The sequence below is a fragment of the Brachypodium distachyon genome, chromosome 4 (genome assembly GCF_000005505.3).
Source record: "Brachypodium distachyon strain Bd21 chromosome 4, Brachypodium_distachyon_v3.0, whole genome shotgun sequence".
Classification (NCBI taxonomy): Eukaryota; Viridiplantae; Streptophyta; class Magnoliopsida; order Poales; family Poaceae; genus Brachypodium; species Brachypodium distachyon.
In genome coordinates this window covers 17,133,411-17,147,222 of record NC_016134.3, presented here as the reverse complement: position 1 = coordinate 17,147,222, position 13,812 = coordinate 17,133,411, and the positions used below count along the sequence as shown (strand labels likewise).

The following is a 13,812-nucleotide window of genomic DNA, read 5'->3' as shown; positions in this document are numbered from 1 at the left end:
GATTTGTCGCCTTCGGATTGTCTGCTTCCTCTAGGCTCTAGCCGAGTAGCTGCTGCTGCTGTTGGCTTCTTGTTGCATGCAAGACCAAGCCGATGGATCCACTTGGACCAACAGCAGGCTCGTGCGTGGACAAATGGGTACCATATCGGTGCAGGTTTATGCATGTTTGTGTTGTCCACTTGCTTGTCAGGTGTATGGACATGGATCGAGTCAAATGTGAGCTCATGCGGCATGTTTTTTTTTACAGCTATCACAATGTACTTTTCATTCTCAGACTTAATGTATTTTATATTTTGTTTCAGAGTTAGAGAACTAGAGAAGATATCAGAGAACTCATTTCAGTATGAAAAGGAGAATAGTCATCTTATAGAATGCATGAAGTCGATCTATTTAGGTTGGATGAGATGTAGGAGTACTACAATTACAGAAACAGATACCAGCTTACCTTATTGGGCTTTCCCAAACAATACGTAGTACAGTATATTACAACAAAGTTAGCGGTCGATTATACTGGATTGTATTAGTGAAGAAAGATAAACAAAAATTGATACCTTTCCACAAAGACATGCTCAATACAATCTTGTTTCTACCATAAATTAACCTAACGCGCTCACAATGTCAACTACACTTGACACCTTCGGAACGCTAGTGAAATATATAATTAATGTCTTTTCCCAAGCCACACTTTCCAACAGAAACTGAATCTTACAGAGAACAAATCCAACACCCGTATAACAGACGCACACACGTATTACAAGCACATAAACAAATCCGCAATTGAGCAGGGTTGCAGATGTGCAGAGACTTACGCTTGATCTAAAGGCAATGCGACCTGAGAGGCCTTGAAGTTGTCCACAATGGCCTTCGATTTGGTGTGTAGGGACGCCAGCTGCCCTTGCCTTTGCGCGAAGGCCTGGCTGAACATCCTAATATCCTGCTTCAGCTCATCCATCCTGCACCTCTCAGCCTCCAGATCCTTCAGCAGCTCCTCCTTTTCAGCAACAAGATGATTGGCGTCCTGCTTCGACTTGGAGAGCTCTTGTAGCAATGACGAGTTCTCCTCCTTGAGTAGTTCCCGCTCCTTCTCGAGTGCCGCACACCTGTCCTCAAGCTGCTGCCGATTGAAGGTGCAGTCCTTTTCCAACCTTTGGCATCTCGTGTCAATAGACTCGTCCAGTGGTGCAGCCTGTTGGGAGGCGAGTTTGCAGCAAGATTTTAGCAGTTTGATGAACAATTATCATGAGAAGGCCAAATTTCAACTGGAAACAGATTAAACAGAGAAATTTAGCAGCTCAATGAATAATGAAACCAAATAATGCCATGGAGGGACAGAGGAGGAGTGATGAGAGGCAATGATCAGAGAACACCTACGCCACCACGCCACGCGCTGACATGCCTGAGCCCAGCACGTGGCATGGTGGCGCAGGTGTCCCTCCATCACAGAGGAGTGAATGCATGGAGGTGGAGCCATGGAGGATGGGACCATGGGGGTTGCTGGCGACAGGTGGCACCGTGAAGGATGTGGGATCATGAGGGCCGAGGAGTCATGAGGTTAAGTTTATAGTTAACATGTGGATGACATGATGGGCTTGGTTGGACTGAATGTCTATGGGTTAGGTACAAGCTAAGATAAATGGAAGTTCCAAATCCTTGTTCCGATTCTGTTTCTGCAAGCAAAAATCGAAAGATTCCGCCCAGTTTTCAGCCCTATCTTTCTGGATCTACCTCGGCCTGTCAAGGTATAGCGTGGTGTGGATTGGTGCAGCAGATAAGACTGAGGGCACCATGACTAACCGATCTCAATCTCAACCCTGGGCGTGCTGTTGACCAGAATTTGCGTGCTTAAGTGGAGGGAAGCAGTCATATGAGGTCGTGCCACTGTCGACCAAAGCCCAAATGCTCCAACATCTCGAGCAGAAACGGCCATGAAAAAGCATCGAAGGTGTGCACGGTATCAAGCTTTGGGAGTCCCTGGATTAATGTGCATTGGTTGGGCGTTGTGGACAGGCTCGGTGTAAGCCGCAGCAACAAGCCGACAGTGCCTTAGCGGTCAGCTTCGATATGCTGTGTACCAGGCTAATGGGATGGAAATCGCGAACCTCCAGTGCATCAACTTTCTTCGGGACAAGGGAAAGAAGTGCACGGTTGAGCTTGTGAAACCTGACCGAGTTCTCATTCAGAATGCAAAGCAGCACTGCCATCATGTCACCTTTGATAATCAACCAAAACTTCTTAAAAAAACAGTCCCGTGAAGCCATCGGGACCTGGCGCCTTGTCCGAAGGCAGACCCTTGATCGAATTTCACACCTTCTTCAGAGAAATTCCCTTCCAGCTCCAAGAGGTTGTGTCGCACAATACCAAGGAAGATGAAGTTGATGGTGGACTGTCGATCATCCAACATACTGAAGAGCTGCTTCAAGTGGTCAACGAAGGCTTCCTCAATGCGAGCTCGTTCCACCAGCACTTGGACATCATGATGCGACTGAGCAATATGATTCTTCCACCTTTGATGATTGGCATGGAGATGAAAATAGGATGTGATAGCATCCCCTTCCTTCATCCTACTTCAGCATGATCTTAACAGCCAGATTGTTTTTTTTATATAATTCAATTACTCTTTCATCACGTACAATATTTAGTACCCTGAAACTTTGAAATGGTACTACCAGGTAACTAATGCAGAAAACTTGTGCCTTTGAATTTGATTTGGAAGGATGTGTGGGTGCTACTGATGTTGAGTGAGAAACTTTAGTACTGGTACAAGTGTACAATAGTACTTTTTACTGGTACTATTTAACCATCAAAGAGCCAGTTCAGTCAAGTAAACATGTGCTAATAATCTGTAGCAGCTGTTCACAATAAGTTAAGTGGTTGCAGTTTAATCTCTACTATCATTTCCATGTTAACTACTTAGCTGCAATAAAAAAAATACAAATCAAGTGTTTATCTATAAATATGTACCGCCTAAAATACCTGTAGAGAAACATTTTTGGGAGTACTGGGAAAATAAAGGATGGAAGTTGGACTTACTGCTATTGTATCTTCTATCAAGGATGGCGCGCATTTGAAACCAGGTGTCATCTCAAGCATCTCAAGATCAGTAATGCACCCTTTGTTCAGCTGCATCCAGAGGTCCTCGCCAGCAACAGTGCCTAAATTTTCAGGTACTGGGCTGAACTCCACATCCTTTGAATAGTGTGAGCGGTTGGCAACAAATCCATCTGGCATATGCTTAGATTCTGGTGTTTTCAGTGCATCTAGCTGCAAGAAGCCAACCGATAATTCTGTGACTCCTGTTAACATCTGGCTCTCGAGTATTAACAAGCAAAAAAAATTGTGGTTTCTGATGAACCAGAACCAAGATGACAAAATTGGAAAATACTAAGCTTTCGTACTAGCATCAACAGATGAAAAGAGATCCTACACGATTGGACTGACAATTTTTTTACCAAGATACTTGTTTGTCAAAAATACCTGGCTAGAATCAGTAAACTGATCTGCTGATATGCTGGTAATGTTGTGGTGTTCTAACATTTTTTGTTGCTCCGCCAAACGGTGCTCTAGAGTCTCCCTTAACCTCCTTTCCTCTTCAAGTTCATTTGCCAGTCGATCACGCTCGAGTTCAGACTACATGAAATAATCCACATTACTGTTAACGGTCTTAGGCTGCATTGATAAAAAAAGATGCAGATAACAAGACAGGAAACCCATGTTCTACTGGAACCATCAGTCTTTCACACCTTATGCATGTCATTGCGTTGCTTTAGGATAACCTGCTCCAAGACTTCAGAATGGGAACCCTGAAATTTAAGAAAATTACCTCATGTACCACCATCACACCTCAAATATGGAGAGCAAGATCAAACAAACAGGAGGAACCTGCAGCTTTTTGCGTAGTTCTTCTATTTCCAGCTTTTGCCTCTTCAGCAGAGCAGCATCTGTTAGAATCTGTCATAACAACAACCATTATTAGGTTTCCCAGATTATCACCACTTAATAAACTGTAACTCCCGGTAAAAAAAAAACTGTAACTTCAGAAGCAAACTCAAATAGATGATCATTATGCTGTAATAAGGTAGATGCAATTATTTTGATGAGCACCAGATCATTGTCCTAAACATATTCTAGAAATTTATGTCGAATACTTTTCACAGATAAAGAAATTAAGAAAAAGTGAAAACAACAGGGTAAGACAAAATAGAAGTACAGATATACATATGCATTTCCATATATCTTATTGGTGGTATCAACATTTACTTAGGGAAAACTTATTATGTAAGATGTACCAATATTATAAATTAGAATTCAATCGTAGCAAAAGAAGTTTCAACACTCACCTCATTTACTTGGGCACAATTGCTGACACATTTTGCTCTACTTGCAAATTGAAGAGTTCCTCTAGTTTCCTCAATATGAATCTGTACTTGATGTTTAGAAGATGCAACAAAATGGAAGTAGAAGTAAGTGCATGAACATTTAATGCTATATGATTTACTTTGACGTAGAAAACAAAAAAAGAGCATGCCTCTTCAGGTGCAGCAGTGCAAATGATTGATGTCTTTGCATTGCCTCCAAGTGCAGGTTGGAGAATGCGAGTCAACTTACTATCACGATAGGGGATGTGCCCTCTGCATAAAAAAAAATTAACCACCTAAGTGCCTCAAACAATGCAATTCCTGTACCTTAGGGAGTTCTTATAATTATAAGTACACCTGAAGAATCAGAAGAGATATTTCTTCTCTTGCTGAAGATAGAGTAACCATTTTTAGTTAAGGACACAACCATGACATATGAGTTAAAAAATCCATAAACATCTGACACTCTAATATTCAATGGATCTATTTAGTTAGCCAAATCAACACAACAATAGGCTGATTGAATAAAATACAGATAAAGTGGGCAGCAGAGCACTAGACACCACACACCTGCATGAAACTCTTGAAAAGGTGGAAAATTGGAAATTAAATCTCCATATACTTCGTATTGCCATCCGTTTATCCATGTTCCAGACTTAAAGGAATAACATTCCCTGGCTGTTTATGGGGGCTGGGCTAGGAACTTGGGATTACTAAATGTATAATAAACCCAAAAGTATTGTTGTAACAAAAATACGAGACTACCGTCATTTCACATTAACTGTCAGTCGGTAAGGCCTAAAAAGTTACAGAAAAATCAGTCCACAGACATACCGTTGCTTTCCATTCTCACTCAACTTATTGATCACATTTCCAAGAATCATCAAACTTTTGTTAATATGCTTCCCTTCCTTGAGCCTCACACCATCAGCTCCTGTCTTGGCGATTCTTTCTGATCCAGCTAAATCTACCAAGTTCTGCATGTAAAGAAAGCAATGTCGGTCACAGATTCTTGATGTGTTTTCTATCATTTCATATACATGGGTATTGAGTCAATAGAAAATATATACCAAGACAGATACACGGATTGCATCTCCAGAGTTCATCTGGTCCTTAGCACTGCTTTCAATGACCTGAGACCAACATAGCAACAAATTTCAAGATTTTTCTATTAGTTCTACGCTATGTAAATAGTCTGAAAACAGCAGAAATCACTTGTGGCTTCAGATTTATATACCATCCTAAAAATAGTGTGGGACCGGCTGCTCCGTATGTTCATGTTTGTTTCTCCGAAATGCCTATTTGCTGGATGAAAAAGAAAGCTTCTAAACTAGTGTAAATGAAAACAAATATTTGAACATGTATAGCAGTGTATGGACAGAAATGGCACACCTTCGCCAAGCTCAAGAAGCTTTAGCACCTGTTCAGCATTGTTAACAATCTCTTCCCGCAGGCCAGACACATACACTCCACGCTGTAGCGACAACCATACAGATTCTTAAAGAATCTATCACGTAATCTGAAGGGGAAAAAAACATTTCTGGCATTTACCTCCAGGTTCTCATGAATCAACAATTTCTCGCTCCCAAGTGCCAAGAGGTCATTGATCTCCTCGTTGTAAATCTCCATGTACGAGACCCTTATCAGGAACTCACGGTCCACAGCCTGTCCCAAGACAAGAACCAAACCAAGGATTCAGACAACCAAAACAACTTTAAATCTTTCAAGAACCATCAACTATCTGGGCAGTCTGGGTGCCCAACTGGCTTGGTACACCTTGTAGCCCGGTCTTCATGTACTAAACAATAAACAATGGCACTAGCCCAGAGTATCCTCTTTCCATTACTTTCATAACCGAAATACAAAGTCCACGAACAGCAGGGATATACAGCGGGTGATAATATGCTAAGGTCGGTAAACCCCACCACTGGTTCCTCAAAAATGAAATTGATCTATTCAAGTAACAAATTACCTCAGCGGCGGTGTCAAAGACGTCACGGACAGCGAGTGGGATGATCCCTGGGTGGGAACCAGAGCCGTTCATGGTGAAGGTCTTGCCGCTGCTTGTCTGGCCATAGGCAAAGGCGGTGCCATTGAAGCCATCAACGGCGGCACAGATGAGGGAGCGGACGAGCAGGCCGTAGATCCGCGCGTTGGTCGCCGTTTCGTCGAACACGTGGTCTTCGGGTGGGCAGCAAACCGACCAAGAGAAGAAGAAAGCCGCGGGCGAGTTAGAAATGGAGACAGAGTGGGAGGAATGGGGATGGGAGGAGAGAGAGAGAGAGAGGGGGGTTTCGGTACCGAAGGCGAAGGAGGCGCCGGGGACGGGGACGGTGCGGTGGAGGAGGGAGATCCGGGTGTCGTCGATGCGCCACTCGCGGTCTCCGCCGCCGCCGCCGCCCGACGGGGAGGTGGTGTCAGCCTCCGCGGAGGGCTTGGGCGGGCGGAAGCGGACAGCGACGGAGATCTTCTCCATGGGCGGCGGCTTGGGGACGGACCACGGACGGCGACTCGGCGAGTCGGCGATTGGTCCTCCGCTCTGGGGAAGAAAGGGAGGATTTGAAATTTCGGCGTGAGGGGTGCTGGAGCGGGCAGGTTGTGTAGCAAAGGTGGGAATGCGATTAGTTACGCGATTTGGGCTTTTGTAGGCTCTAAAACTTAGTGGGCTGGGTAAATCTGATTCTTCCTCCAGTACACTTCACATGAACTTCTGATAAACTTCTTTTCGCTCAAACAAAAAACATGAACTTTCGGATATTTTTTACTCCCTCCTATCTATATTAATTGTCTCAAATTTGTTCAAATATGGATGTATCTATGTCTAAAAAACGCCTAGATACATGTAATATTTCGACAATTAATATGGATCGGAGGGAGTATTTGTTTACTAGTTTAACCACTATTTTCTCAAAAGAAAAACTAGTTTAACCACTTGGGGCCATATTAGACATTTTTTCCTCTCGAGAGCCTAGCCGCTGCCATCTTTGCAGAAGAGTTCCGATCTTCGTCGTTTTCCCTGTCTCTCACTCTTACGGCCAATCTGGCGTTGAGAGACGGAGAAACCACGGATCAACATATGCCATCTAGTTTTGCTATTTTTTTTGTTAGGTTTGTGTGTTCGTCTCAGTGGCGTCTTGGAGTTGTCATTTAGAAGATTTATGTCTCGATTCCGTCCTCGTCCTAATGAGGTATTGCAACCTATGTCATGAAGTCAGTGGTTCTCACGACACATCTTTTTGTGTTTTTGGTTTTCTTTCCCTTGTTGATTCATCAACATAGAAACACCTTTTCAACTTGCCTTGCAAAGGGTATGACCAGCCATGGTGCGCTAGACAATCTTAGGTGCTCACAGTTTGAGGTGGCGACTCATGCGGCTTTTCAAAATCTTTGAGATTAGTTTAGTTTGTGCAAGTACGGTATTCTGCAATCTTGACAACGAATACGTGCAGAAGCATAAAAATGCGAAGGATGGATCACAAGAAGTTTATTTTGAAGGACTACAACAGAGCTTTTAGTTTTGTTGAATATCTTCGTTGATTGTGTTCTATCGATCTATTGTACTTTGTTTCATGAATCAATAAAGTCATATCCATATCGTTGTTCTACAAAAAAAACTACTCCACTATTTACCTCTAAATTTTTTTTGCTATTTTTAACCACCGACGCCTCAGCCGCATGATTAAACTTCTTAGTTACACGTTCTTCGATTAGATTTTGATCACCATATAATTCTAGAAACATGCAAATACTCCTATGAAATATCAGTGACTAGAGATAATGCTATGTGGTAATTCTTTCATATCGAAAAAAGAAGAATGGTCAACAACAGATGTTCAGTTCTTCCCTCTATATAATCCAGGCTGATCTGCAGCATATTTTACGAAAGAGGAAATCTCACAAGTTCTAATGAAAGAGGAGTACAGTTCACAAGACTACACAATTTGGTCGCTATCAACGACGACCCTAGCCATGGCCTGATTAAATTTCACCGCGCTAGCCGTTGACTGGCCGTTTCGCTGCCAGAACTCCGGAGGTACTCCGACGAACTCCGCCAACTGTCCCCCGAGATGCCCGACAGCTTCAGCAGGTACTGCGCCACCTCCCCCATGCTCGGCCGCGCCGCCGCGTCCCGCCGGAGGCACCTCTCGATCAGCCTGACCATCATCACCACCGCGTCCCGAGGGCAGCTCCCCGCCGCCATCGCCGGGTCCACGAACTCCTCCAGCTTCTCCAGCGCCGCGCCATCACCCTCCTCTTCGCGGTCTCCGGTGGTCAACGCGTTTAATCCGGCGAGCGGGTCGCCCCGGCTGCCGTCCAGCTCGTCGACGCCCTTCCCGGTGACGAGCTCCAGCAGCACGACGCCGAGGGAGTACACGTCGGCCTTGGGCGACACCACGCCGTGCTCCAGGTACTCCGGCGCCACGTACCCGCGCGCCCCGCCGATGCTGCTCGTCATCGTGAACTCCCGCGGCGGCCCTGCTTCTCCGGCGCCTCCGCGGATGGCCCTGGCGCAGCCGAAGTTGCAGACCTTGCCGCGGAGCGCAGCGTCCAGGAGCACGCTGCCGCTGCGCACGTCCATGTGCACGCACGGCGGGCGCGCGTACTCGTGCAGGTACCGGAGCCCCTCCGCCGCGTCCAGCGCCACCTGCACCCGCTGCGCCCAGCTCAGCGCCGCCGGCGCCTCCGTGGCCCCGAGGAGGAGCCGGTCCCGGAGCGTGCCGTGCGCGGCGTACTCGGAGACGAGGTACCACCGCCCGCGGTGGTGGCAGACGCCCGTGAGCCTGACGAGGTTGAAGTGGTTCATCCGGCTCATGAGCTCCACCTCCTTGGACGCGTCGCGGCCGGCCACGACCTCCACGGCGGCGGTGTCGGCGCCGAAGGTTGCTCTGTAGACCGACCCGCCGATGCGGCGAGCCGCGCTGAAGTCGTCTGTGGCCGCAGTAAGCTCCTCGTAGGTGTACACCTTCAGGGAGGACTTGATGTCCGACAGGCTCGAGAACGCCTCGCTGATTGTCACGGAGACTTCGCCGGCGCTGGTTGTTCCGTGCGATGCCTTCCCCGTGCCCTTGCCGGTGGTGGCTACAGCGGCGCCGGCTCGAGCTCGTTTCCTCGCCTTCCGAGCAAGAACGGCCCCAACAGAGGCGATGACGGCAACAGCTGCCACGGCCACGCCAACGCCAATGTAAACTCCTGCGTGATTGCTCCTCTTCTCCGCCGCCGGAACAGACGCTGCCGGCGGCGGTGGAGGAGGCGGCGGCGGCGACCGGAGCTGCGAAATGTCTGGCGGGGACTTGACAGGAATCAGCAAGGTAGTGAAAGGGAAAATGGTCCCGTCGCTCTTCAGCCCATTGGCCGCGGCGATGCCGGCCGCGTCCACGCCGAACCTGGCAGCCACGGCGCGCACCTCGTCGAACTCGTCCACCAGGTAGCTCACGAGGAACCTGGTGCCGGCCGCGGCCTGCGCGGCGCTCGGGCACGCGCACCGGAGCGGCACCACGGGGAGTCTCTGGCCCGCGAGCAGGCTCTCCGGGGGCTTGCCGCCGAGGCTCTGCTCCTGCACCGCCTGGCACGTGGTGAGCCCCTGGAACGTGCCCTTCGCGATGATGAGCAGCGTGTCGCCGGGGACCGCCACGTAGGACGTCACGTTGCTCTGGTAGTGGCCCCGCCCCCGGCCCGTGCAGGCGCAGGGCACCGGGACGAGCACTTTGGTGCCCGGCGCGAAGGAAGACGAAGACGATGGCGAGGCAGAGTTGGCTGCGGCGAGGTTCGTGGCGTTGGCGCCGAGGAGCGCGGCGATGGAGGCCGGGTCGGAGTAGGGCGGGCGGGCGCGGAAGGTGAGGTAGGACTGGCAGGACGGTGCGCCGTTGCAGAAGTAGCCCAGCATGCCGGTGTCGTTGTGCTTGTTGTGGCAGTCGCCGATCTGTGTGCCGTACGGCTGCTGCGACCGCGCGCCGGAGAGGAGGACGAAGACCGCCGCGGAGAAGAGGAGAGCAGCCGTAGCGCGTGACGGAGCCATTGGTTCTTGGAGGAGTGTGGTCAGAGATCAAAGATGGCCGCGTTTAGTAGGCGGCTGGAATTTTTTGAGGGAGATGGGAAGGCGGAATTTGGCCACACAAATAACGAGGATCGTGCAGATGATTGAGTCAACGTGCGGTATGATCCTGCTGGAAAGTCAAGAGTTTAGTGCTGTAGTTATCAAAGTTGATTTGTCAAGTTGAATAAGCCGTTGAATAATTCAAACCGTCGGAGTAAGTGTGCATGCAGATAGAATGCTCAAGCTTCCATCTCAGAAAATGAAAAGAAGTCCCAGAGTACCCTTCCATTCTAAAATGCAAGGGCACAATATCGCATTCTGTTTCACGTTATTTAAATAAAATAACTAAACATGTTGTAAAATAGGTCATCTCTAAACGAATAAAACTAATTAATTAAATAAATGTTAAGAAAAGATGAAATCTAATATGAGAATTTGCTTTATACTTCATGTGAAAAGATCATCTCTCAGCTAAGAGAAGACACGTGACTTTCTTCACCCTTCCCTCTTTCACATCAGCAATTATCTTAGCTGGCAGTGTTAAGAAAAGGCTGACGTCACCTCATTGACAAATCAAAATTGATTTGTCAAGTTAAATAAGTTGTTAAATAATTGAAACTATCGGACTCAATGTGCATGCAGATAGAATGCTCAATCTTCCATCGCATAAAGGAGAAAGAAGTTTAGGAGCCGATTCCGTGCGCCCGGACGCCCGGGTGCTGAACGGAGTTTCCAAAGGTTACCACCGCCATCGTACCCCACCAAGTAGAGTGAGGGAAGCTGGCATCAACGTGTGTTCCCTCCTTTCCAAAAAAAAAAGGATGAACGTTCAATTTCTCTCGGGCCGCGACACTCTCTAATCTTGATTGTTGTCACTTGACAACAACATACTCAAAATACGCGCAAACCCACTGACCACTGCACAGGAGTGACTTAAAAGGAAAAATCAAACATGTTACTCTCTCCTTCCCAGTTTATTCGTCGTATTAGCATCATCACAATAACCAAGGAATCCATCTACGCATGCAAACCGGCTGACATTGCAGTTAATTTCTGCCTTTTTGAGTCCAGCGCGTGCTCCTTTCCGACAGCTAGGCCTGAGAACGGTTCGGAGATAACCGGTTCTAAACGGTTGGTTCTCCTCTCGGGCCTGTGTGTACTGTGGTTCGAGTGTAAATGGGCTAAAATTCCAAATGGTTTAGTTCGGTCTGGGTTTCAGAGTGTAAACAGTTTATAATAGTTTGGTTTGGGCCTAAATAGTTTGGTTCGAGATGGTGTAAACCCACGGGTCCATAACTGTTCAGCGTCTCTCGGTTTCGCAAAGCTTCACGAGAGATCGATCTCCCTGGCTGCTGCCACCCGCCAGTCTCCCTCCCAGATCTGCCGCCGCCACCTCCCCCTCCCAGATCCGCCGCCGGTCTCGATCTCCCGCCGCCGTTTCCAGCTTCTCCGCCGTTCTCCCACCGCCGGCCAGCTTGCCATCGGAGCTTCTCCGCTGTTTCCTGGCCGCCGGACGAGCCCTATCCTCCAGTTAAAGCTGATTTATTTGGTTCTGTGTATGTATGTTGGCTCCAGTTTCACTGTACGTTGATTTGGTTGTATACGGGTTAACCCAGCCTCCGAACCTGCAGTTTTTTAAACGGTTGTGGTTCGGTTCAGGTGGGAAACCATGCATGCACAGTTTGGTTTGATTCTGCGTGATTCATTTGTGGTTTAGTTTGGATCAGGTACTGTAGTTTCACTCAGCAGGTTTGGTTGGGTTCGGTCTCAGTTTGCGCACCATTCTCAGGCCTACCCACGGCTAGCCATCAGCCCACCAGTGCATGCCCATGCATGCGTGCATGCTGGCCCACAGCAGCATGTGCCGCCTGTGTTTCTCCTGAAGTCTACGCTCGCGGAGTGAGCTGCATTACTGGGGCAGTTCAGCCTCCGTACACCGGCCTTGCTCACCTTGCTCCTATCTTAGTTGAATAGACGAGAGCAAATCTGGGAGAGGGAGGGAAGAGAAAAATAGAGAGTAAATTTAGAAGGAGAGTAAATCTTGGAAATCATCTTGAAAAGAGAAGAAGTAAATTGTACATCTTCGAGAGGGGAGAAAACAGTTGGGTGACGACCTCCAGAGAAGAAGATCTTGATTTATCCGTTGGGAGGAGGGGCAAAAAAATTCGCAACCGCTTTAGTTGAAAGGGGTAGTTTTCTGTCTATTTTAATCCTCCATGGGTCCCACTACTAGATAGATTTAGCATCACTAAAATTTGGCAGTGGTGGAGAGAAATCATGAATATGGAGCTGGTGCTAAATATGCATACATGTCCAATTTAGCATTTGGCACATTGTGGATGCCCTTAGTTACCAACCTTAGACGACATTTTTTCTGGGAAAAAATAAAAAGCTAAGGCGACAAGTAAATTGGGAAGGAGGGAGTAATACGATGCCTAGGCTAGGCCAAAGTGCAAATCTGCTGAGATTTTACAAAATCTGTCGATCACACATCGTTGTCTGCACAACTTTTCAGATAAGTCCATATTACGGGTCTGAACTAACCGAAGAGTTTAAATTATCCCGTTGAACTCCAATATCGGTTAGAACACAACCTCCATTTGTTCCGTTTAAATTACTCTCTCCTGACCTAGCTGAAAGATGGTTTTCACTTATGTGGTAGGTTTCGACCAAGTAGACTTCCAATTTTCTCCTTAATGCTTAGTCGAAATGCGCTGAAATTTTAACAGTGGACTATCGACAACATTTATGATTTTCTGCAATTTTTTCAAATTTTTCCAAGAACTTTTTTGAATTCAAGATTGAAGGCTCAAACATAACATGTAGTTTTCTAGCGATTGTTTCGCTAATGAAACTGAAAATTTCATAGTAGACTGAGAACAATTTTTTTATTTTCTTTATTATTTTTTAACTGAAAATATGCTGACTCGGTCAAAATTTGCCACTTATGTGACAATCATCTTTTGGTTGGGTGAGCGGGATAATTTAGATAGTTGGAGGTTATGTTCTAACCGATATTGAAGTTCAGGTGGGCATTTTAAACTCTATGATTAATTTAGAATTGTAATCTTCTAAGCAGAATTGGGATAATTAGACAGGAGACTATTTTGATTTGGGGATTTTTCGAATTGAGGTTTTGAGACCAGAGAGGAAGATAACCTGATAACGGGAATCGCACGCCTCGGTCAGCCCATCAGGTCGAGATCGATCGTCCAGGTGACTACAACACCAGACCCCAGGCCCAAAGGAGTGCCGGACGAAGGTAATAGGCCGAGGAAAAGTTAGGCCCTGGTTTCGGAAACTAATAAAAATATTAACAGGTGAAGGGTTTCGCTAAAAAATAAACAGGAGATGGGTAGTCGGGCTGGGGCGCTGTGGCCCAAAATCGATGGCTGCGTTCGTATTTTGTGTTTTGAAAGTGAT

At 47.0% G+C, this 13,812-nt stretch overlaps 2 protein-coding genes across 2 annotated transcripts; both read right to left on the bottom strand.

Annotated features, from left to right (window-relative positions):
* Nucleotides 1-524: 524 nt before the first annotated feature.
* On the bottom strand, nt 525-6,953 carry LOC100839948 (kinesin-like protein KIN-7L). The gene is made up of 14 exons (XM_003577411.4): nt 6,657-6,953; nt 6,328-6,536; nt 5,907-6,020; nt 5,748-5,829; nt 5,593-5,660; nt 5,426-5,488; nt 5,190-5,332; nt 4,526-4,628; nt 4,338-4,418; nt 3,880-3,948; nt 3,741-3,800; nt 3,475-3,627; nt 3,031-3,261; nt 525-1,186 (listed from the first exon to the last, which is right to left on the bottom strand). Exons 1-14 carry the CDS (start codon nt 6,829-6,831, stop codon nt 806-808), a joined length of 1,932 nt encoding a protein of 643 aa, XP_003577459.1. The 5' UTR covers nt 6,832-6,953; the 3' UTR covers nt 525-805.
* Nucleotides 6,954-8,130: 1,177 nt separating this feature from the next.
* On the bottom strand, nt 8,131-10,594 carry LOC100823698 (lysM domain receptor-like kinase 4). The gene has a single exon (XM_003575913.4). It carries the CDS (start codon nt 10,369-10,371, stop codon nt 8,341-8,343), a length of 2,031 nt encoding a protein of 676 aa, XP_003575961.1. The 5' UTR covers nt 10,372-10,594; the 3' UTR covers nt 8,131-8,340.
* Between the last annotated feature and the right edge of the window lie 3,218 nt (nt 10,595-13,812).

Bases quoted from the DNA above. Each gene is read 5' to 3' on its own strand.
- LOC100823698 (XM_003575913.4), bottom strand. From the start codon at position 10,371: ATGGCTCCGTCACGCGCTACGGCTGCTCTCCTCTTCTCCGCGGCGGTC.
- LOC100839948 (XM_003577411.4), bottom strand. From the start codon at position 6,831: ATGGAGAAGATCTCCGTCGCTGTCCGCTTCCGCCCGCCCAAGCCCTCC. The intron at 5,830-5,906 runs GTAAATGCCAGA...TTGTCGCTACAG, and splicing joins TGATTCATGAGAACCTGGAG to CGTGGAGTGTATGTGTCTGG. The intron at 3,949-4,337 runs GTGAGTGTTGAA...TTGTTATGACAG, and splicing joins ATTGTGCCCAAGTAAATGAG to ATTCTAACAGATGCTGCTCT.